General features: G+C 43.0%; 1 protein-coding gene across 1 annotated transcript in view; it reads right to left on the minus strand.

Annotated features, from left to right (window-relative positions):
- Window positions 1-25,640, minus strand: part of LOC149434698 (uncharacterized) — a 226,566-nt gene that overhangs the window by 48,372 nt on the left and 152,554 nt on the right. The window contains exons 66-74 of the mRNA XM_089663502.1: window positions 24,906-25,043; window positions 22,840-23,041; window positions 20,549-20,643; window positions 18,236-18,373; window positions 13,492-13,693; window positions 10,810-10,934; window positions 9,499-9,636; window positions 5,299-5,500; window positions 3,357-3,466 (exon numbers count right to left, since the gene is read on the minus strand). Of these exons, the coding sequence (XP_089519628.1) occupies window positions 3,357-3,466; window positions 5,299-5,500; window positions 9,499-9,636; window positions 10,810-10,934; window positions 13,492-13,693; window positions 18,236-18,373; window positions 20,549-20,643; window positions 22,840-23,041; window positions 24,906-25,043 (1,350 nt within the window). The remainder of the gene's footprint in view (window positions 1-3,356; window positions 3,467-5,298; window positions 5,501-9,498; window positions 9,637-10,809; window positions 10,935-13,491; window positions 13,694-18,235; window positions 18,374-20,548; window positions 20,644-22,839; window positions 23,042-24,905; window positions 25,044-25,640) is intronic.

A 25,640-nucleotide genomic window follows, 5' to 3' on the forward strand; every position in this document is an offset into this window, starting at 1 on the left:
CGCAGATAGCCGAATGACGGCTTCACTGTGGCCGGCCAGTTCTGAATGGACGTCATATGACGTCCTCCCAGAACGCGCTCTCCTGCGCGCCACAGGGGGCGCGCACCCGGCGATCTCCGTGATCGCTGTGTCCTACGGACACAGCTGATCACGTGATGTGGTGAAAGTCCGATCCCACCGGCCTTTTACCACGTGATCAGCGGTGTCCAATGACACGCTGATCACAGGGAAATGCAAGTGCCGGTTCTCGGCTGCACTTTCCTCACGCTGTCAGATCGTGAGGAAAGTACTGCCAAGAACCGGCAGTTGTCAGAGCGGGGATCGGCACCGATCATCAGTGCACTGATGATCAGTGCCCTGATGATCGGTGCCCAGCAGTGACACCCGCATGTTCCGCCCAGCAGTGCGCCCACTAGCCCCGCCCACCCGTTCCCAGCAGTGCCCCCACCTGTGCCCAGCAGTGCCCCCACCTGTGCCCAGCAGTGCCCCCACCTGTGCCACTCTGCAGTGCCACCTACCTGTGCCCAGAAGTGCCACCTACATGTGCCCAGCAGTGCCACCCACCTGTGCCCACCCACCAGTGCCACCCACCTGTGCCCACCAGTGCCACCCACCTGTGCCCACCCACCAGTGCTGCCCACCAGTGCCACCCACCAGTGCAGCCCAGCAGTGCTGCCAGTCAGTGCCACCAGTCAGTGCCCAGGGGTTGTGCCAGTCAGTGCCGCCAGTCAGTGCCCAGAAGTGATGCCAGTCAGTGCTGTCTATCAGTACCCATCATCAGTGTCACCTATCAGTGCCGCCTATCAGTGCTGCATATCAGTGCCGCCTATCCGTGACCCCTAATTAGTGCTGTCTATCAGTGCCGCCTATCCGTGCCACCTCATTAGTACTGCCTATCAGTGCCCTTTAGTGCTGCCTATCAGTGCCCATCAGTGCCGCCTATCAGTGCCCATCAGTGCCGCCTCATCAACGCAAATCAGTGAAGGAGAAAAAATACCTGTTTGAAAAATTTTATAAAAGAAACAAATAAACTTTTTTTTTTTTTCAAATTTTTTGCACTTTTTTTAATTTATAGCGCAAAAAGTAAAGCACCCAGTGGCAATTAAATACCACCAAAAGAAAGCTCTATTTGTGAGAAAAAAATGATCAAAATTTCATATGGGTACAATGTTGCATGACCGCGCAATTGTCAATCAAAGTGCGGCAGCGCTGAAAGCTGAAAATTGGCCTGGTAAGGAAGGGGGTATAAGTGCCTGGTAGGCAAGTGGTTAAGGGTTAGGGACTGGTGTGAATGTACAATATATATGTAAAGTGCTGTGTAAATTGACAGCTATATACAAGTACCTGAACTAAATAAAAATAAATAAATAGCATGGGCAGGTGAAAGGTCCTCCTTATAGAGACATTGGGGGTCCCCAAAAAAAGAACATTTTTACTAGTATAGACATATGGTGATAGGGACACTCTGGTATCCCCGAATTTCGACTCTCACCACATTTAAGCTGTGGCCTCCTCCACCACTTCTATGCTGCCCACTTCAGGGCTGAATAATAGGGAGCATCTTTCAGCCATTTCCTTTGAGCCCTGGACCCCCCTTTAGGGGGGGGGGGTGCATCATCACAGTGGCCTTAGCTTGTTGTTCTGCAATGCTGAACAGAGTTCACACATCATTCTGCAAGTGCCAATGAGTGCTGAAGTAAGGAACGCCTGTTGCTGTGGCCTAATAGGAGGAGAAAAGATCTGTAATGGTACCAAACCAGTGAGAAGATGGCTGGAATAAGGTATATATTTAGGGATTTGTTTTTTTAAATAGGTGGGGGGAGTGAAAGGGTTTGGGGAAGGGAAGGACCGGGTTCTGTAGATGTTCTTTAACCTCCCTAGCAGTCTGATTATGTCCATATTTCTGTGCTCAAAGCGGTACATTTTTTTGCATGGAAATATGTCGTTTTTTTACTGTAGGCCTGTAATTCTTAGGAATAACTCACTGAAATCTGTCCGAACAAGAGTCTAGTAAACATCCCGGGTATGATAAAATTTGAAACACGAAATCATAAATTATAATTTAATAAATAATCATAAAAAATAATAATATAATATTAATACATTTAATTCAATAATATAATCAAACCAAAAACACTGAAATGTGAAATATAGCGCCAAGTTCGCACATCGCTGAGCAAAGTCGCAGAATCGTTTTCAGTGTCTGATGAGGAATTTCCCCCACGAATCATTATCACTCAATTCTGCAAGTGGTTCTGATTTACTATCGCTGTTCTCTAGCCGGTCTAAAACCGCTTTTGACCTAAAGGGACGCTTTTTGGACGCCATGGACGTTTCTCAGTTTCCAGGCAGAAAGAACAGTAAAAATGCAGGCAGGGCGCCGGACAAAGCACTCGGGACAAAATGTATGTGAAATGGTTTGATACAGGAATGTTATACTATGTGATTTTAGTGTATTTAGTGAATGTCACTTTTAAAATTTTCAAATTTCCCGCCAATTCCATCCCCCGTACGTCCCGACGTCGCAGGGGACGGAACCCAGAAGACAGATGCCGGCATCGGCCGGAGGACATTACAGGGGACACTGCAGGGGGGACATCGCGGGAGCGCAGGACAAGGTAAGTTTAGAAGGGATCCCGAAGCAACGCTGCAGTGTATTCCCGAGTGTAGCTCGGGGGCGTTACCGCTTGTGGTGCTGAAACTTTACCCCGAGCTACACTCGGGAATACCGCCAGGGGGGTTAAGATATAACTGAAAAACTAAAGAAAATTTAGCACAATTAGAATACGTCAAAAATGTAAAACTCACTGGCCACTTTATGAGGTACACTTGCTCAATTGCTTGTGAACACAAATTGTTAACCAGCCAATTTCATGGCAGCAACTCAATGCATTTAGCCATCTAGACGTGGTGAAGAAAACTTACTGAAGTTCAAACTGAGCATCAGAATGGGGAAGAAAGGGGATTTAAGTAACTTGGAATGTGGCATGGTTGTCGGTGCCAGACGGGCAGGTCTGAGTATTTAAAAAACTGCTGATCTACTGGGATTTTCACACCCAACCATCTCTAGGGTTTACAAAGAATGGTCCGAAAAAGAGAAAATATCCAGTGATCGGCATTTGTGTGGAGGAAAATGCCTTGTTGATGTCAGAGGAGAATGGGCAGACTGGTTGCTGCAAATTTCAGATGGGATTGTCAGAATTTGGTGTAAACAACATGAAAGCATGGATCCATCCTGCCTTGTATCAGCGATTCAGGGTGGTGGTGTAATGGTGGGAAGGATATTTTCTTTGCACTAGCAAGGTGGACCCAATAAAGTGGATGGTGAGTGTAAATGCATCACACTATGTAAATACCTGCGAGATCAGAATCAGAGAAGCTGGTGACGGCTGCTGTTGACTGATCTTCATTGATAGTGCCTGTAGCTTGATCGTAGTTTATAGTAGAAAAGCCTGCTATGCTGACCCTGAAAGTCAAGAAATTGTCCATCTTATTATTAGCAGGGATTGATTTTGCAGCAAATTCAACAATTTCACAAAAAAATTTTCAAAAATAGCCTCTAGTTCCACCATGCAGACTGCATAAAGGAAATTGTAGATTTTTTTTTCTAAGAAAGGCAAAAGATCGGCATTAGGGATGAGAAATTTTTCTGCAACTTTAACAATTTCACCAACATTTTATAAAAATGAGCCTCAAGTTTCGCCATAGACACTGCTTAGAGAAACCTTGTGATCACCATCTCAGGATGACACCAAAGTCAATGTCTATTTCTGGCAAAGCCAACTCTCGCCATATTGCTTACCCAGGGGCGGACCGTCAACTCATGGGGCCCCCAGGCAATAGGGGATCATGGGGCCCCTGTGTCCTTGCCCAAACTCAAAAAAGCCTATGAAAAAGGTACCAGGGGCATCTCATGGGGCCCCCTACTGAACCCCGGCCCTCGGGCAATGCCCGAGTTTCCAAATGGTCAGTCCGCCCCTGTGCTTACCCCACTACCAACCCTTTGATAAACAAAGCCAGACAACCATCATGTTATCACTGTCTTACAGAAGCGGTTTGTGTTACGGCGCTGCGTTATTTTAACTGACAATTGTGCGGTCATGCAACGCTGCACCAAAATTAAATTTACATCATTTTTTCCCACGAATTGAGCTTTCTTTGGGTGGTATTTGATTGCCTGTGCGTTTTTTATTTTTTGTGCTATAAAAAAAAAGACTAACAATTTTGAGAAAAAAAAAAACAATATTTTGGACTTTTTGCTATAAAACATGTCCAGTAAAAATGTACAAATCAAATTTTGTCATAAATGTTGGCCAAAATGTATTCTGCTCCATGTCTTTGCTAAAAAAAATCTCAATACGTGTAAATTAATTGGTTTATGTGAAAGTTATAGCGTGCACAAATGCCGGTATAGATACTGGATTTTTTTTGTATACTAATAATAGCGGCGATCAGGGACTTATGGCAGCAACCAGTGACTTATGGTGGCAATCAGTGACTTATGGTGGCACTGTGGGACTGCGGCGGACATTCTGACACTGGGGGGGAACTGACTTGGGGTCACTGACATCCCCAGTGACATCAATACAATGATCAGTGCAAAAAAAAAGCACTGACACTGTACTAATGGCTCTGGGGAGGAAGGGGTTAACATTAAAAGGCAATCAAAGGGTTAACTGTGTAAGGGAAGTGTTTCACTAGGGGGTGGGGGGGGGTGTGCTTCACTGTTACACACTGTCCCAGGAAGCGAAGCTCTGCTCTCTGGAACAGTGTGCTGGAAACTGACAAGAAGGAGAGCTGCATTGAAAACAATGCAGCTGTGCTCCCTGTCAGTGTTTGCAGGCAATTGCTGGGACCCGGCGGGTAATCACCGGCCGGAACCCGTTAATTGACACCCGCGTCCCTGAACTGTGCCGCGGGTAGGGTGGTTTTGCGCCTCACGCGCACCCCCTACCATGTAAACAGGATGACGTTTATAAACGTGATCCTGCCTACAGGGGCCGCTTTGCCGCAGTATATGTACTGTGGGCGGTCCCCTAGTGCTTAATGATCACATGACTATATTTATAAAATAACCCAATTCTTTCCAAAAATGAAGTGAAAACTCACAATTTTGCTTATCAAAGGTTATTATACAGAGACTTTCCATGCAATGTACTGTATATGTTATACATTTTTCACATTCTTTCACCTTCAGTCAATCTAATAGAGGTTCGATCTAGTGTCTCAGCAATGGGATTCCGGATTTGTAAAGACAAGGTGTTCCTCATTGCATGGAGATTAATGCCTCTGTATTACCTGTATTGTAAATCAGGGTCCAATGGTCCATTGATGTATCCCCTTGATACAGTGCCATCCCCAACGTTGACACTGATCTCATTTACATGGCTTGTTTTCCGGGTCTTCCGCTGCTCAACCACAGAGGTGACATACGTCGTGGTCAACCCATCCTTAAAATCATTATATGTCTTTGCTAATGATTCTTTAGTTGGTTGGTCAACTGCAAGAGAAGAAAAAAAGAACAACCAATGGGATAGCATGACCTATGAAAATACTTTCAAAAACATAATGATTCCTATATTTGATAGATTTGGCCTCGCTTCTGCTTTTTTCCTACAACAATCCTTATTTTAATTTTTTCTGTCTATTGTGTTTCATTTTTTTAGGTATTCCTGCGCATAAAAGATTATCTTGATGTAAATAATGTTACCAAGATGTGCTTCTAGGTATAATTTAATATATCAGGACCGCTATGCTAACACATTACATACGTGGATCAGCGTTCTGCTCTGCAGCGCTTCACAATGGTTGTGCTTCACTGATCCTTCCCACAATGCAAGTCTATGAGCCGACTAATTGAAAATTAGCAACCTCCCTAGCAGTCTGATTATGTCCATATTTCTGTGCTCAAAGCGGTACATTTTTTTGCATGGAAATATGTTTTTTTTTATTATAGGCCTGTAATTTTTAGGAATAACTCACTGAAATCTGTCCGAACAAGAGTCTAGTAAACATCCCGGGGAGGATAAAATTTGAAAAACGAAATCGTAAATTATAATTTAATAAATAATCATAAAAAATAATAATTTAATAATAATAAATTTAATTCAATAATATAATCAAACCAAAAACACTGAAATTTGAAATAGAGCGCCAAGTTCGCACATCGCTGAGCAAAGTCGCAGAATCGTTTTCAGTGTCTGATGAGGAATTTCCCCCACCAATCATTATCACTCAATTCTGCAAGTGGTTCTGATTTACTATCGCTGTTCTCTAGCCGGTCTAAAACCGCTTTTGACCTAAAGGGATGCTTTTTGGGACGCCATGAACGTTTCTCAGTTTCCAGGCAGAAAGAACAGTAAAAATGCAGGCAGGGCGCCGGACAAAGCACTCGGGACAACATGTATGTGAAATGGTTTGATACAGGAATGTTATACTATGTGATTTTAGTGTATTTAGTGAATGTCACTTTTTGTCATTTTAAAATTTCCCGCCAGTTCCGTCCCCCGTACGTCCCGACGTCGCAGGGAACGAAACCCGGAAGACAGATGCCGGCATCAGCTGGAGGACATTACAGGGGACGCTGCAGGGGGGACATCGCGGGAGCGCAGGACAAGGTAAGTGAAGAACAGATTCCGGAGCAGCGCCGCAGTGTATTCCCGAGTGTAGCTCGGGGGGGTTACCGCTTGTGGTGCTGAAACTTTACCCCGAGCTACACTCGGGAATACCGCCAGGGAGGCTACAGCAAATTAGAGTCACTTTTGATCTCCATTTCACTGTATGGCCATGAGAATGTTGTCAAATTAGTGTAGGTCCTGTTCCTAGATGACACCATGGGGGGGGGGTTACCAAAACTGGTGCACACAAAATCTATTGCAGCTGTGCACAGTAACCAATCAGCTTCTAGGTTTTGTTGCTGAAGCTTAATTGAACAACCTGAAATTAGAAGTTGATTGGTTGCTCTGCACCGCTGCACCAGATTCAGGGCTGTCTTAATGCATGGGGTGCATGGGGTGGCCTAGGGGCCCCTTTGTTATCTTGCATTACATCATACTTGCCAACTATCTCAGATCTGCGGGGACAGTCATGTTTTCTACCAAGCTTTCCTGGGATGGCCTGGGCAGTGTCCCAGAACCTGTACTGTGTCCTCATGATCCCAGTATTGTGCCCTCCTGACTCCCCCCGCTCTGTTCCCTTCATCCTCTCTCCCCCGTACCGTGCCCGTTGTGTTGATTAGAATTTGATTCATGGCATGTTTTCTTGTTTAAAATCAATTTTATTTAAAGTACTAATATATGTTTAATTCTATCAACTATTTATATTTTAATTCTTGAGGGTAGGTGTGTAAATTGGGGCAAGCTAGTAGGGGCCCCAGTTCATTACTTTGCCCTGGGGCCCGTGATGCTGTTAAGACGGCCCTGACCAGATTCAATGTGCAACAGTTTTAGTAAATCTCCCCCCACGTATGTGTTATTCAAGCCACTTCCAGCTAGGGCAAGCTGTCAGAGACCATGAGCTAGAAATGACCTCTCCGGCGCTCTATGACCCAGAATGGGGGTGGATAGATGGAACCAGAACTTGAAGATTCGACCACCAATGCATATAGGGCTGTGCAGGCTGGGGAAGCCCGACCAGTACTGTACAGCGAAACAAAAAAGAAAGCGCACCAACCTTGTGCATTACCTCAGTAAACCATAATTTTATTGAATACAGAATGATACTCACAAACAACGAAGTAAATCAAGCATGTAAGTCCTCAAAGGAACTTTAGAACTGTGAAGCCTGTGCGAGTCACATCATAGGGGTAGACATTCAGAGTATGGCTGACGCATTTCGAAGGGCTCCGATGAAGAAGGGATGCCCTTCAAAATGCGTCAGTAAAGATATTATGTGGCATAAATCACTGGATCTCTGGAGTTTCTAAGCTAAACATTGGCTATTACAATTATGTAGCACTCTCCTAGTAGGATGCTAGGAAAATTTTATTCTTGGCTTCTTCTGTAATCAAGGGGGCAGTAATTGTTTTTGTCTGGCCTATTCAGGGTTTCACAGGCTAGAAGTTTGATTACTTTCCTCTGCCTCTGAAAGAAGCTTCAAGAGCCTACGGCAGGAGATTCAAAACAACCAGCCTAAATATTTGTCAGGTTCCAGCCAGTTCCTTGAGAGGAGTGTCCAGTAGGGGGCTGGAGTGGTGATAAATAGTCTGAGACACTGGAGAGCTGTGGTCCTTCTCTTCAGGAGGCTAGTGCCCTCAGGCTGCCCATGGATGGAATGGCTGCTCTTGAGGCTTCAGCAGTGCCGGGGCTGATGGCCTAGATGGACTTTGCTTGGAGCTCATTGCAGCACCACACCACAAGGGATCTGGTCCTGAGACGTGCCATCTCACTCACTGAACCATGTCTGGAGGAAGCTGGAAGGTGGCAGCTTTCCTGGAGACTTGTGAGCAGTGACCTTTTACTGATCCCTGTGACTGGCGTACACACAGATGTGCCACAGTGAAAAATTTTTAGATGCCTAAAAGACTTGTCCCATGGTCTTCAGCAGTGAGGCCTTAGACTGTTCATACTTACTGTTGCTCTCAAAGAAGATTGTTCTCTAACTATTAGGTGCCAAGCATTTTGGGGTATCCCATACCCAAGTTCCCCTCTCCTGTTGAAGTTCTGCAAGCAATACAAGAAGACGTCTCCTATATTGGATAATTGAAGCTGATGTGAATGGGCTGGTGCTTGTTGGGACAGGCAGCCTCTGTACTTGTTGGGGAAGAACCAGTTAAAGTGATTGTAAAGATTTTTTTAATAGTTAAAAATAACAAACATGTTATACTTACTTACTCTATGCAGCAGCTATGATTCTCCTCTTCTCGGATCCCCCCGCTGGCGCTCCAGGCTCCTCTCTCTCCATCGAGTGCCACATAGCAAGCCCCTTGCAATGGGGGCACTCATGCATGCTAGCTCCCAAGCCCAACCCTCTGCTCCCTCCTCATGTGCTATGATTGACAGCAGCGAAAGACAATGGCTCCCACTGCTGTATCTGAACCAATGATGGGGGAGAGAGCCAAAGAGAGCCTCAGCTCTAGTGCACATCGCTGGATTGAGATCAGGTTCAGGTATGTATTAAAGAGGGGCTGCATGCCGAAGCTTTTTGACCTTACTGCATAGAATGCATTAAGGTAAAGACCTTCTGCCTTTACAACCACATTAAAACTAGTGACCATTTCAGGAGAAGCACCAGAAATATGTACGCAATGCAACTATATCATACTTTCAAAGAGGTCATTCTTAGTAAGGCTGAGGTGTGCTCTTTAGAAAATACAATCAGCAAACATTGAAAGGACACAAAGTTCTGAACTTGTAGGTTTTTTTTTGGGATAGGTTTTTATGGCTGCTTAGTACAATGATACCTAAAGAAAATAAACCTTTAAAATGCATACATTTTATATGCTCAGTAGCACAGTAATGCTGCTAGTTATCATTCTTATGGTCAGTTTTCTGTTCCTACCATTAGAATCGGTTGTCATGATGATGGCATAAGCCACTGTGGGTCCATTTGAAGTTTCAAAACTTTGGAAGGTGATGTTCATGGCATCCCCCGAGGATGAGCGAACAACCTGCACATTGACTGGTTCCTCTAAAAGAGCTGAAAAAAATGTCAATATCAGTATCACATCTCCATTTACAGGTAAGTGTCATAGATAAGAGGCTATGCCATTTGTGGGCAGACTGACTCAGCAGGATTTGGCTATAGCAGCTTGGGTAGGCGGTTGTGTAGGTCACAAATGATACCCAGAACACCACAAAGTCTATGACGATAGGACCGTGCCCTGCTGTCTGTGTCTATGGATGCAGCCCACACGAGTGCCCCCATAGGAATTCACTTCCTGGCTGACACTGACACTGGCTGAAAAGGAGAAGCCAGGAGCACCAGGAAGGGACCTGAGAAGATCGGGGCAAAACCATTGCACAGAACAGGCAAGTACAACATGTTGTTGTTTTTTTTTTAAATAAGCTGAAGCTATACAAATACTTTAAGGAAGCAACAAACAAATTAAAGGCCAACTCCAATTAATGATTTTTAAGCAGTTAGAACAATTTAACATAATTTGTGGCTAACATTTCAAGAGGAAAAATACCTCACTAGTATACAGGGGTGGACTGACAACTCATCAACTAATGGGACCCCCGGGCAATAGGGGATCATGGGGCCCCTGTATCCTCGCCCACACCCACAAAAGCCTATGAAAAAGCCAATGAAAGGTAACCGGGCATCTCATGGGGCCCCCCACTGACCCCAGGCCCTCGGGTCAGTCCGCCTCTGCTAGTATAGGCAGATCTGGTGACAAGGACACTCTGATATCCTTGGACTCCAACTGTTACCACACTTAAAACTACAATTAGTCCCAGAGGACAGGCTGCATCCATCTCCACTACTTGTTGCTGCCCATTTCAGGGCTGAATGAAATTCAACCCTTTGCTCTGAGCCTAGGCTACCATAGACTCGCCCCTGGGGGTGCATCATCACAGTGGCCTGAGCTCAGTGCTGCAGTAGGGTCTGTCCATTCCCATAGCTGGATAGGAGGAGAAAAGGTATACATACATATAATATGTATATATTAAAATATGTATACGTATTTTAATGGATGCTTTTAAAAAGTAGGTGTGGTGGAAGGATTTATGGAAGAGGGAGAAAAGGACTGGGAGTCTGGAGACTGCAAATGTACTTTAAGATTTACTTAAAAAAAAACCAAAGAATCTTGTACAAATAGAAAATGTAAAAAATGTAAACTATCAATACATTACACTAGGTGGATACCTATATTAGTAGAAGTCATTGAAGCGGAATCAGAGAAGCTGGTAACAATTGCTGTTGACCGATCTTCATTGATAGTGTTTCTGGCTGGATCATATCTGACAGCAGTAAAGCCAACTATGTAGACCCTGAAAGTCAAGAGATCATTGTCCATCTTATTATTAGGAATGAGTGATTTTGCCGTAAATTCAACAATTTTACTTGAATTTAATTGAAATTAGTCTGTAGCCCCACCGTGCCAACTGCTTGGAGGAAATTGGCTGCAAAATCATATCGATTTTTTTTTTCTAAGAAAGGCATGTGATCACCATCCCATTGCTGACATCATTCAATGGCTTTGTTCATAAGCAAAGCCAACCTTAGCTATGCCACTTATCCTAATGTCAAGCCTTTGATAAACAAAGCCACATGACCACCATGTGATCACTGGCTTGAAGATCCCATGGCTATGCTCATATACTTTATACCGGGTGGGCTGGAAATCATAGGCACCACATCCCATATGTATATAGAAAATACCAAAAATAAATGAAAAAAGGGATTTTGAGGTGTCAAAAAATAAATTATTTATAAAATCATTAAAATTTGTATTATTACAAAATTACACAGTCTCAGTTTTAGTAAATCAACCCCCATTGTGTTTACAAATCCAGAATCACATTGATCAGACACTAGGCTGATTCTCTGGTAGACTCACTGGAGGTAAAGGGATGTGAAAAGATATGACTATAGAATTTTTTGGAAGGTCTTTAACAGGGGCGGACTGACCATTCGAGCACTTGGGCACTGCCCGAGGGCCCGGGGTCAGTAGGGGCCCCATGAGATGCCCCTGGTACCTTTCATAGGCTTTTTTTGGGTGTGGTTTGAGTGTGGGCGAGGACACAGGGGCCCCATGATCCCCTATTGCCCGGGGGCCCCATGAGTTGTCAGTCCGCCCCTGGTCTTTAAATAATAACTAGTTATGAGCAAAATTGTGTTTTTACTTTGGTGGTGAAATTCCAGCACGTTGGGTTATTTCAGCACAATTTATCAACATAGCCTTGTGATTTTTATTATTATTATTTTTATACAATATATTATATTATTATACACATATTAAAAGTGAAAACAGATTTGTGGTTGTACATTTAAAACCACCAAGGAAATCCATGTGGCTCAAGAACATCAGTGCAACAATTCCAACTCAACTTGTTTAGCCAATTCTTTGGCTTCTTCAGGAGATTTACAGATTATTGTATACAATTGCCACTAGGAGCAAAAAACAATGATTACAATCAAATAAACAAACCATATACATATGATACAACTTAATTATATGACTACATCTTATCTCTTTTTATGAAGCCTTCTAAGAAGGCTGGGATTTCAGTTTCTGTCCTTCTTATGGTTTGCTCTGGAGGGCAGCCATTTGGGTACTTAAATGATTAGTCGTTCGTTCTGACCTGGAACACACTTGGTAAGATATCCCTCTCAGGATAGTCATTATGACTTTAGATATTTGTAATCATTTGATTAAGGTGTATCATATGATTGTGGTTTGTTTATTTGATTGTAATCATTGTTTTTTGTTCCTAGTAGCAATTGTATGCAATAATCTGTAAATCTGAAGAAGCCAAAGAATTGGCGAAACATGTTGAGTTGGAATTGTTGCACTAATGTTCTTGAGCCACATGGGTTTCCTCGGTGGTTTTAATTGTACAACCACAAATCTGATCATGCGATTAAGATGTGTCATATGTTTATGGTTTCTTTATTTGATTGCAATCATTGTTTTTTGTTCCTAGTAGCAATTGTATGCAACAATCTGTAAATCTCCTGAAGAAGCCAAAGAATTGTCAAAACACGTCGAGTTGGAATTGTTGCACTGATGTTCTTGAGCCACATGGGTTTCCTTGGTGGTTTTAATTGTACAAACACAAATCTGTTGTTTTTTAACCTCTGCATGCCAGCACCTCCCGGCCCTTTAAGGGGTTTCAGACGCCGGGAGGCGGGGTGGGGTTTTAGGGTCATGTGACTGCCGAGATTTGCTGTCATGGTGGTCACATGATCGGAAAAGGTCCCAATTGCAAGGGGAGATTGGGACTTTTCCGTTAAACACCGACATAAGTGCTGGGAGCGCGCAGGTTGAGAGCTCATAGCACATATGTGATTTGAAATGGTACGTAAATATGTGGCCGCTCTGCGCCAAGGCCCAGACGCCGAGAGGCGTACTGTTGGCATCAAGGGGTTAATATGTGTCGTTTTGTAATAATAAAACTCACAGGGCTATGTTGATAAATTGTGCTGAAATAACCCAAAGTGCTGGAATTTCACCAAAGTGAAAACACAATTTTGCTCATAACTAGTTATTATTTAGAGACTTTCCAAAAAAATTTTATAGTCAGATCTTTTCACATCCCTTTACCTCCAGTGCGTCTAACAGAGAATCAGCCTAGTGTCTGATCAATGTGATTTGTAAACGCAATGGGGGTTGATTTACTAAAACTGGAGAGTGCAAAATCTGGTGCAGCTCTACATAGAAACCAATCGGCTTCCAGGTTTTATTGTCAAAGCTTCATTGAACAAGCCAAAGGTAGAAGCTGATTGGTTACCATACACAGCTGCACCAGATTCTGAGTGCTCCAGTTTTAGTAAATCCCCTTCATAGTGTTCCTCATTGCATGCAGGTCAAAGCAATTCCATTACCTATAGTACAATGCAGGGTCCAAAGGTCCATTGACATATCCCCTTGAAACAATGCCATCTCCCACTTGTACTCTTATCTTATTCAATTGTGTAGCTTTCCGGATTTTCTGATGCTCAAGGACAGAGGTCACATAAGTCTTGGTCAACCCATTCCTGAAATCATTATATGTCTTTGCTAAAGACCCTTTCGTTGGTTTGTTACCTGTAAGATAATAAAATAGACCAAATTGAGGTTTTCTATATTTGACTGATTTGGCCTCGCTTTTTCTCTTGTAAAAAAATCTCTCTTTAATGTTAACCTCCCTAGCGGTCTGATTATGTCAGTATTTCTGTGCTCAAAGCGGTACATTGTTTTCAATGGAAATATGTTGTTTTTTTATTGTAAGCCTGTAATTCTTAGGAATAACTCACTGAAATCTGTCCGAACAAGAGTCTAGTAAACATCCCGGGGAGGATAAAATTTGAAACACGAAATCATAAATTATAATATAATAATCATAAAAAATAATATAATAATAATACATTTAATTCAAAAATATAATCAAACCAAAAACACTGAAATGTGAAATAGAGCGCCAAGTTCGCACATCGCTGAGCAAAGTCGCAGAATCATTTTCAGTGTCTGATGAGGAATTTCCCCCACGAATCATTATCACTCAATTCTGCAAGTGGTTCTGATTTACTATCGCTGTTCTCTAGCCAGTCTAAAACCGCTTTTGGACCTAAAGGGACGCTTTTTGGACGCCATGGACATTTCTCAGTTTCCAGGCAGAAAGAACAGTAAAAATGCAGGCAGGGCGCCGGACAAAGCACTCGGGACAAAATGTATGTGAATGGTTTGATACAGGAACGTTATACTATGTGATTTTAGTGTATTTAGTGAATGTCAAATTTTTAAATTCCCGCCGGTTCCGTCCCCCGTACGTCCCGACGTCGCAGGAAACGGGACCCAGAAGATGGATGCCGGCATCGGCCGGAGGACATTGCCGGGGACACTGCAGGAGGGACATCGCGGGAGCGCAGGACAAGGTAAGTGCAGAAGGGATCCCGCAGCAACGCCGCAGTGTATTCCCAAGTGTAGCTCAGGGTTACCACTTCTGGTACTGAAAGTTAACCCCGAGCTACACTCGGGAATACCACCAGGGGGGTTAATCTGTCAATTTGTAAAGGGAATGCATGACGTTTTAGGTATCCCTATAAAAAAAAGTGATTACTTTGATAAATACTAATTGGTAAATATTGTTATCAAATGGTTTTTCAAAACATATCCTGTAATATAGCTGCACCTGAAGGAAGCCATGTTAGCTCATTACATATCCAGGATCTGCTTTGTAAGTCGAACTTGCTTAGTGACCAATCTGCAGCTGCTCTCTTTTTGTCTAGACCAGGCTCGTCTAACCTGCGGCCAATGGGCTGCATGCGGCCCAAGAGAGCTATGAATGTGGCCCGACACAAAATCATAAACTTATTTAAGAATGTTGATTTTTTTTTTTTGGTTCTTCACAATCACGCCTTATTCATGTCACCAGTTCGGCATATGAGGTGGTATCAAAAAGTTTTGAGACTAGTTTTGTAACGCCAACAGATGGCAGCTCAAGGCTGCATGCACAGTCACAGGAAGCACCGACCTTCATAAATCAGTGTGCTAAAAGACATCGACCTGTGTACATCGGGAGCTGTGCAACTGGTGCTATTCTGACCACATGCGTTACCACGTCTGTTATTTCATCATGGACAGCAAGTAAGGACAAAGAGAAAATTCTGGGTGAAACTGCGCAAATCGCTGGATCTCCGCAATGTTGTCAAAACAGCGACCTTGAAGCTTGATCTTTATCTTCGGGAAGAGGGAATTTTTGGGGGTTGAGCTCGTTGAAGGTCTTCCTGATCTTTCATTGTCTTCCAGTGATGTTCTTCTGCGCTTGAAACATGTATGCCACTCAAAACACCTCGAACGACTCATTGCAGCATCGCCGTAAACTTGCCGAATCATGTCAAACATCTCTGTAGCAGATTTGCCCAGTTTCACGCAGAATTACATGTGTGCTCTGTTGCTGACCATGATGAAATAGCTGATGTGATAACACACGTGGTCAGAATAGCACCAGTTGCACAGCTTCCGATGTACACAGGACATTTGGCACACTTACTTATAAAGGTCGGTGCTTCTTGTGACTATGTATGCAGCCTTGTGCTGCCATCATTTGGTGTGTTACAAAACCGAGCTAATTTTACGTGACCTACCACTTGGTGGCTGAGTTGCTGTTGTTCCCAGTTGCTTCCACTTTGTTATAATCCCACTAACAGTTGAGCGTGGAATATTTAGTAGCCAGGAAATGTCACGGATGGACTTATTGCACAGGTGACCACCTATCACGGGACCACGCTTGGAGTCACTGAGCTCCTGAGAGCGACCCATTCTTTCACCAATGTTTGTAGAAGCAGTCTGCATGCCTAGGTGATGATTTTATACACCTGTGTCCATGGAGGGGATTGGAACACCTGAATCACATGATTTGGAGGGCTGGCCCAATACTTTTGTCAATATAGTGTATATACTGTATATATATATATATATATATATATATATTTAATATTTATTTCAGGTACTTATATAGCACTGTCAATGTATGCAGCGCTTTACGCTTTATATATTGTACATTCACATCAGTCCCTAACCCTCAAGGGGTGTAAAATCTAAGGGCCCTAACTCACATTCATACATACACATACTAGGGACAATTTAGACAGTCAATTCACCTAACAGCATGTCTTTGGAGTGTGGGAGGAAACCGAAGTACCCGGAGGAAACCCACGCAGGCACAGGGAGAACATGCAAACTCCAGGCATTTGTGTGTATTATAATAACATTAACATTTTTTCATTCAAGCCTATCAAGTGGTAGTGCCCAAACAGGGGCTGAATGTGTCCCTTTGCTTGCCTATATCTGGCCTTTGGGGCACTATTCCTCTTTCTGACATCAACAATGGGCACTATTCCTCTTTCTGACATCAACAATGGGCACTATTCCTCTTACCGAAAACAACAATGGGGCACTATTCCTCTTACCGACATCAACAATGGGACACTATTCCTCTTACCAACATCAACAATGGGGCAACGACGATCCAATATTTCTCCCACTGACACCAATAATGAGGCACTATTCCTCCCACTGACACCAACGATGAGTCAATATTCCTCCCACTGACACCAGCAATGTGGAACATCTCCCCGTACTGCTGTCACAGGGTGGGGAAAGCAGCAGAAGCATTGGGAACATGTTACATGTACCACCCTTAAAACAGGTGGAAAGTGTCCTTTAAGTCCACCTTTCGCAGCATGTTTCATGGTACATCCATATGCAGTGTGCATAGTGCCATTCCCCATCCCACCCACTCCCAATCCACTAACTGTATTTAACGTCCCCTTTCAATATGTAGTTTTGTAATTATCTGTATAGGAATGATATTCTCCAGTGGGAAGTTGTATCCTATCACATCACTCGCCTACTCAAGTTTACCCAAGTTTTAACCTCTTGCCGTCCGCCTGCTGTTTATAAACGGCAGGGCGGTGGCAGTCCAAGGTCGGGTTTCCGTTCCTAAACGGCACCCGCCTTTTCTAGCTGTGTGCGCTCCCTAGGAGCGCGCACCACCGCGATCCGGTGTCCGCTGTGTCCTCCAGACACAGTGAAACACCGATCGTCGGACGGGACCTCTGTACGAGGTCCCGGTCATGTGATCACTGATTGGCGAATCAGTGATCACATGCAAAGTAGTAAGCAAGATGTCACTTGTGACATCATTGCTTACTACGTGTGAAATCTGTGAATGATCACAGAGGTCACATGGTACAAGGCTATTCACAACAGCCTTGTACCATGTGACAAGCTGTGACCAATCACAGCTCACTCAGTATTTCTCAATGACTGCAAGAATGCAGACAGAGAGAAAGAGAAATGATTGCTTTTACATCCTATATGGGTGTAAAAGCAATCAGTGTAAAAAAAAAAAAAGAAATCTTCATCACCCCCCACAAGTAGTACAGTATCACCATGGTGACACTGTACTGCTAGGGTGACAGTATGTAAAAATAAAAAATAAAAATAAAAAATAATATAAAAAAAATAAAATAAAAATTAAAAAAAAAATGTTTAAAAATTATAATGTTTGGTTATAAAATAATTTGGATTTTTTTTTTTTACTAAAAAAATAACGGAATAAATTTTAGCCAAGATTTAGGATGAAATATTATTTATTTGCAAAATTTTATAAAAAAAAACACTTTTTTTCAAAATTTTTGGACTTTTTCATTTACATAGTAAAAAAAATAAAAATCCCAGCGGTGAATAAATACCACCAAAATAAAGCTTTATCTGTCTCAAAAAAATGGTAAAAAATTCATATGGGTACAGTATTGCATGACCGCGCAATTGTCATTCAAAGTGTGATAGCGCTGAAAGCTGAAAATTGCCCTGGACAGGAAGGGGGTAAAAGTGTCCGGACAGGAAGTGGTTAAATTTTGTTTTCTGATTACTATGATTTGTTCTGGTGCATGATACACACCTAAGCTTGTTCAACGAACCCATTAACGTTGTGTTTAGATTGCAACTCATGAAACGCAACTGCTTGAAAAGCAATAAAGATATTGAACAAGAAAACAAAATTTTAAATGCATACATTTCATTTGCTCAGTCTCACAATTATGCTGCTAGTTTGTACATGCTAGTTCATTTTGCTGTTCCTACCGTTCAAATCGGTGGTCATGATGATGGCATAAGCCACTATGGGTCTATGTGAAGTCTCAAGCCTTTGGAAAGTGATGTCCATAGCATCCCCTGTGGATGAGCGAACAATCTGCACACTGTCTGGTATCTCCGCAGGACCTGCAAAATAGTTCATAATCAGTATCACATCTTCTTGTACAGGTAAGTTAAAGTGTAAATGCGGTTTAAATTAAAAAATGACACATATGATGCAACATTGCAAAATTGCAGTTTCTGTTTTACTTGTAATACTGCATGACTACCTGTGGATTCTACCCGTGGATCCCTTATGTTTCCACTTCCTTTAACAGGGTGACAACACTAATTGTTCTACAGTGAAATCTGGCAACAGCTTTGCCACCATGTGGACAGGGTTGTTTTAGATGAACATAGTTACATAATTAGTCTGGCTGAAAAAAAGTCCATTCAGTTCAACCTTAAAAAAAGTTATAATCCTACACCCACAGTTGATCCAGAGGGCAAAAAAACCCAGCAAAGCACGATCCAATTTGCTCCTGCAGGGAAAAAAATCCTTCCTGATCCCCCGAGAGGCAATCGGATATTCCCTGGATCAACTTTACCTATAAATGTTATATCCAGTTATATTCTGTGTATCCAAGAAAGAATCCAGGACTTTCCTACAGCAATCCACTGAGCTGGCCACAACCAACTCTTAAAGGGGTCTATTCCACATTTTCACAGCTCTTACTGTGAAGAAACCTTTCCGTGTTTGGAGATTAAATTTCTTTTCCTCCAGACATAAAGAGCGCCCCCTTGTCCTCTGTGATGACCTCAGGGGGAATAAATCTACACCGAGTTCACTATATGAACCACTGATGTATTTATACATGGAGATCATACAGGGCAGCACAGTGGCTAAATGGTTAGCACTTCCGCCTGGCTGTACTGGGGTCGTTAGTTCGAATCCCAACCACGGCACCTCCTGCCTGGAGTTTGCATGTTCTCCCTGTGCTTGCCTGGGTTTCCTCCGGGTACACCGGTTTCCTCCCACACACAAAGACATGCTGATAGGTTAATTGACTCCTGTCTAAATTGTCCCTAGTATGTGTATGTATGAATGTGAGTTAGGGACCTTAGATTGTACACCCCTTGAGGGTTAGGGACTGATGTGAATGTACAATATATATGTAAAGCGCTGCGTACATTGATGGCGCTATATAAGTACCTGAAATAAATAAATATCCCCCTCATGTATTATACATGGTGATCATATCCCCCCTTATGTATTATACATGGAGATCATATCCCCCCTTATGTATTATACATGGAGATCATATCCCCCTTATGTATTATACATATAGATCATATCCCCCCTTATGTATTATACATGGAGATCATATCCCCCTTATGTATTATACATGGAGATCATATCCCCCCTTATGTATTATACATGGTGATCATATCCCCCCTTATGTATTATACATGGAGATCATATCCCCCTTATGTATTATACATGGAGATCATATCCCCCTTATGTATTATACATGGAGATCATATCCCCCTTATGTATTATACATGGAGATCATATCCCCCATTAATCTCCTCTTATCTAGGGAGAATAAATTCAGTTCCTCTAATCTTTCCTCAAAGCTGACCTCCTCCATGCCTCATATCAGTTTGGTTGCCCTTCTCTATACTTTCTCCAGTTCCCCAATGTTCTTTTTGGAATTGGTACCCAAAACTGAACTGCATATTCCAGATGAGGTGTTGCTAATGATTTCTCTCTCTCTGGAGTCTACACCTTTAATACAAGAGAGGTTTTTGCTCGCTTTAGAACCTGCAGCTTGGCATTGCATGCTATTATTAAGCTTGTGATCTACCAGAACCCCCGTATCCTTCTCCACCATTGATTCCCCCAGTTGTACCCCCCCTAGTATGTATGATGCATGCATTTTCTTAGCCATGTAACTTTAAATTGACTTAAAGTAAGCAACAAACACATATAAACCTAAACTCCAACTAATACGTTTAAGCAGCTACAGCAATGTAAAGTAAATTGTAGCAGAAAGTTTAAAAGTAAAAAAATCTTTCTAGTTTAGACAGTTTTGATGAGGAGGGTTTATGGAGTGGGTGGGGAAGTACTGAGGGGTTGGAGACTGCTGTTTTTAACATGGCTTTATACAGCTAATGCTATGGCGTTTTTATAACGCCCAGTGTGTGTGAGAACTTAAACTAAAGAATGTGAAACATATAAACTGTAAATACATTGCAATACATATATACTTGTTTTAGTAGTTGTGGTAACAGTAGTAGTAATAGTCAATGAAGCCATACCAGGGAAGCTGGTGAAAGTTGCGGTTGACTTTTCTTCGTTGATAGCGCCTGTGGCCGTGTTGTAGTTCATCGCGGTAAAGCCTACTATATATACCCTAAAAGCCAAAAGATCAACATTCATGTTAATATCTGAGATGAGTGATTTTTCAACAAATGTAACAATTTCACTGAAACGTCATCATTACCCTCATATTTCAACATACAGACATGCATACAAAGAAAAAAGAATTTGTTTTCTAGGAAAGCCATGAGATCACCATCCCAGTGCTGACTTTGAGATCAATAGCTTTGTTTATAAAGAAAGCCAACCCTAGCCATAACTCTTGCCCTAATGTCAACTTTTCGATAAACAAATCCACATGACCACTATGTTCTCACTGACTTTTGGATAACATGCCTATGTTTTGCATTTTGCTGCAGTTTTTGCTGAAATTTTATCAAAGTGAAATCTCATAATATTGCTCATTAATCATTTTTATATAGAGATCTTTCTAAGTTGCTAAGTGGTTAGCACTTCCACCTGGTGGCACTAGGGTTGTTGGTTCAAATCCCAACCACAGCACCACCTGCCTGGAGTTTGCATGTTCTCCCTGTGTCTGTGTGGGTTTCCTCCAGGTACTACAGTTTCCTCCCGAACTCCAAAGACATGCTGGAATGTTAATTGGTTCCTGTCTAAAATTGGCTCTAGTATGTGTATGTATGAATGTAAGTTAGGGCAGTGGTGTCCCGAGGCAGGTGCTGGGGGGGGGGTGAGCGCCGCATCGGATGACACCAACAGCACGGGGTGACACCGAACATGCTCCACGAAAAAGTAAGCTGTAAAGCAAGCTGACGATCCCCGCAGGATGGATTCGATCCATCCTGCGGGGATCGTAGGCTTTCTTTACAACTTACCTTTTCGTGGAGCGGGTCCGGTGTCACCCCTTATAGGTTGCATGCCGACAATCCCTGCAGGATGGATCGGATCTGCGGATTGGGGAGCATAAAGGATCGGAGTCTGAGCATAATGGATCAATCTGCAGATCCGATCCATTCTGCGGGGATTGCCGGAGGGGGTGTCACCAAGAATTATCGCACCGGGTGACACCAACCCTAGGGACGCCCCTGAGTTAAGGACCTTAGACTGTATGCCCCTTGAGGGTTAGGGACAGATGTGAACAGGGTCGTGGATAAGGGGGTACCTCCAGTCCTCCTGTATGGGGCCCAGGCCAGCAGTAGGGGCCCAGGCAGTTGGGTGAATTGCATGTGGATAGGGAGGGTAATCGACATGGTGGAGGGCAGTTTCTGGAATTGATCCCCTGTATGGCTCTCTCTGCAGCAGCTTAAAGCTGGCTTCTTCTCCCCTCCCTCCCGATGGCTTTCAGCTGCTGCAGAGAGAGCCATACAGGGGATCAGTTCCATAAATTCCCCTCCGCCATGTCGATTACCCTCCCTAGCCACATGCAATTCACCCAACTGCCTGGGCCCCTCCATGTGCACCATATATTTCCCCCTGCTTCCCATGCCCCCACAGCGCTGTTGACTTCCCTCCTCTCCTTCCCACCGGCAGCTGCAAGCACACAATAGGATCCTTCAGGTTGGAGAGTGGGGGAAGGGTCCTGTAAATATGTCACATTTACCAGCCTCTTCCTTTCCTGAATGAACACAATGAGTGTTCTGTACCGACCACTCACTGTGTTCAATTATAACTGAAGCATACAAAACTGTTTCTTTTTGGAGGCGGGGGGGGGGGGGGGGGCTGTCAGGTTGGCTGTATGGGGCCCCATGGTTTCTAACAGCAGCCCTGGATGTGAATGTACAATATATATGTAAAGCGCTGTGTAAATTGATGGCACTCTTTATAAATACCTTTAATAAATAAATAATTTTCAAAAATCTATATTTGTATCTTTTCAAATCCTTCCACCTCCAGTCAATCTAAGAGAGTTCGAGTGTAGTGCAGGGTTTCTCAACCAGGGTTCCATGGGTTCCTACGGTTCTTTCCAGAGATAGCTAAGGGTTCCTTGAGCAATAAACAATTTCTTCCTCTCAGATAGGTTTCCAGTGACACCACTGATCTTTTTATTTATCTGTAAGGGGGTAATTCTTCCCAATGACCACAAGTGTAAGGAACATTTTTCCAATTGATCTTCACACTAATGTATCATGAGTTGCAGATATACTAATTTTTAGCAGGGGTGCCCTGAGACCAGAAAGCTTTTCAAAGGATTCCTCCATGTTCAAAAGGTTGAGAAAGCCTCGTGTAGTGTCTGTGATTCCAAATGTGTGTCTCATTGGATGGATTACATTACCTGTAATTCAATGCGGGGTCCAAAGGTCCATTGACATACCCTCTTGAAACAGTGCCATCTCCCACATAGACATTAATCGTATTCAATTGGTCATCTTTCTGGATATTCTGCTGGTCAATGACAGAGGTCACGTAAGTCCTGGTCAGCCCATTCTTGAAATCATTATAATTCTTTGATAAAAACCCTTTAGTTGGTTTGTTGCCTGTAAGATAAAAAAAGAATAACCAATGAGATAGAATGACAATTGACAAATGAAAATATGCTCAACATCAAAATGATATTATCTGTATTTGATAGATTCAGTCTGAAAAAAAATCATTATGCTCATTTAATCTGTCTTTTATTAAAAGGGAATGTTTAATGATTACGCTTTCCCTGTAAGCAACGATTGGTTTTGTTTAACCACTTCACTATGGGGACACTGTACTACTAGGGTGACAGTATGTAAAAAAAAAACATAAATAATAATAAGAAAAAGAAAGAAAGAAAGACAGACAAATTTGAAAAATTATAATTTTTGCTTATATTATTATTATTATTATTATTATACAGTATTTATAAAGCGCCAATAGTTCGCTCAGCGCTGTACATTACAAAGGGGGACAGAACATGTGACAGAACAATACCAATACAATGCAAAACATGAGGGGATCGAGGGCCCTGCTCCTCGGGGGTTACAATCTAGGAGGGAGGGGATGGTGGCACAGGAGGAGATAGCTGTGGGGGATGGAGTGGTAGGAAGAGTGGAGGAGGTCGGCAAGTTAGCAGGGGGTGGGGTAGGCTTCCCTGAAGAGATGGGTTTTCAGGGTGCGCCTAAAGGAGAGGAGAGTAGGTGATAATCTGATGGGTTGGGGCAGGGAGTTCCAGAGGATGGGTGACACCCTGGAGAAGTCCTGGAGGCGGGCATGGGAGGAGGAGACTAGGGAACTAGAGAGAAGGAGGTCTTGTGAGGAGCGGAGTGTGCGTGTTGGGTGGTACTTGGATATTAGGTCAGTGATGTAGTTCGGGGCAGTATGGTGGACGGCTTTGTACGTCAGTGTTAGGATTTTAAATTTGATCCGTTGCGCAATCGGAAGCCAGTGGAGGGATTGGCAGAGGGGGGTGGCGGAAACGGAGCGGTTGGAAAGGTGAATGAGTCTGGCTGCCGTATTCAGGATCGACTGAAGCGGGGATAGCCAGCGGCGAGACAGGCCAATGAGGAGGGAGTTGCAGTAGTCAAGTCGTGATATGATGAGGGAGTGGATGAGCTGTTTAGTGGTTTCTGGGGTTAGGAACGTGCGGATTTTGGTGATGTTGCGGAGGTGGAGTCTGCATGAGTCTGTTAAAGATTGGACTTGGGGCTGGAAGGATAGGTTGGAGTCTAGAATGACACCAAGTACTCTGGCCTGCAGGGCGGGTTTGATATTGGCGTTGTTGGATGTGATGGAGAAGTCAATGGGTTGTTTTTTTACTAAAAAGATAACTGAACAATTTTTGGCCAAGATTTATGAAGAAAGATTTGCTAAATTTTATAAGAAAAACACGTTTTTTTCAAATGTTTTTGATTTTTTCATTTATATAGCAAAAATAAATAAAAAATCCCAGTGGTGAATAAATACCACCAAAATAAAGTTTTATCTGTCTCAAAAAAATGCAAAAAAATTCATATGGCTACAGTGTTGCATGACCGCGCAATTGTCATTCAAAGTGTGATAGCGCTGAAACCTGAAAATTGGCCTGGACAGGAGGGGGGTAAAAGTGTCCGGACTTGAGGTGGTTAAAAAAATGTATCAATATGTGTTTCTAGGCATAATTTGCATTTATAGATGTCCATGAAGGCATCCATATTAGCTCATTACATGTCCTGGATCTGCTTTCTGCTCTGAAGGGCCACACAATGGTTGTGCTTTACTGATTCTTCTCACAAGTCTATCAGTCCACTGACTCACTGAAACCAATGCACTCCCTTGTCAGTTAGTGCAATAATATATAAAGCGGTAAAACATTTAAAATGCATGTATTTCATTTGCTCATTTTTGCAGTTTTGCTGCCAGTTAGGATAATTCTATTAAGATTGCTGTTCCTACCACTAAAGTCAGTTGACATGATGATGGCATAGGCCACTATGGGTCCAAATGAAGTGTCAGCACTTTGGAAGGTGATGTTCATAGAATCTCCTGAAGATGAGCGAACCATCTGCACACTGCCTGGTTTCTCTGCAGGACCTGAAAAATAATTCAGTATCAGGATCAAATCTCCATTTACAGGTAAGTTAAAGGGTATATATAAAAATTGAATTTATGCTGCAATTTGTATGTGGCTGTAACTTTGCAGATTTATTGTCTAAGTGTGGGCTAAATAGAAAATAAGCAGTCTGTGGCTAGTACTAACATTGTGTTCCACTTGTAATGTTGTATTATTAGCTGTTGCTCCTAACCAGGGGTGAACTGACAACTCATGGGGCCCCCAGGCAATAAGGGATCATGGGGCCCCTGTGCCCTTGCCCAAACTCAAAAAAGCCAATGAAAAAGGTACCAGGGGCATCTCATGGGGCCCCCTACTGACCCTGGGCCCTCGGGCAGTGCCCAAGTTTCCAAATGGTCAGTCCGCCGCCGCTACTAACAGTAGATCCACTTCCTTCAACAGGGTGACAAGGCTAATTGTTGTATAGTGAAATCTTGCAGCAGCATTGTCACCATGTGGATGGGGAAGTTTTAGACCAACAAACAAATTGCAACAAATGAAAACCCAATTTCAAGTTCCACTTTTTCAAACAGTTGCATTAATTTCAGCTACAGTAATTTATTTCAGCTACAGTAATT

The sequence above is a fragment of the Staurois parvus genome, unplaced genomic scaffold (assembly GCF_062004578.1).
Source record: "Staurois parvus isolate SC_StPar_1 unplaced genomic scaffold, SC_StPar_1.0 ptg001702l, whole genome shotgun sequence".
NCBI classification, from domain to species: Eukaryota; Metazoa; Chordata; class Amphibia; order Anura; family Ranidae; genus Staurois; species Staurois parvus.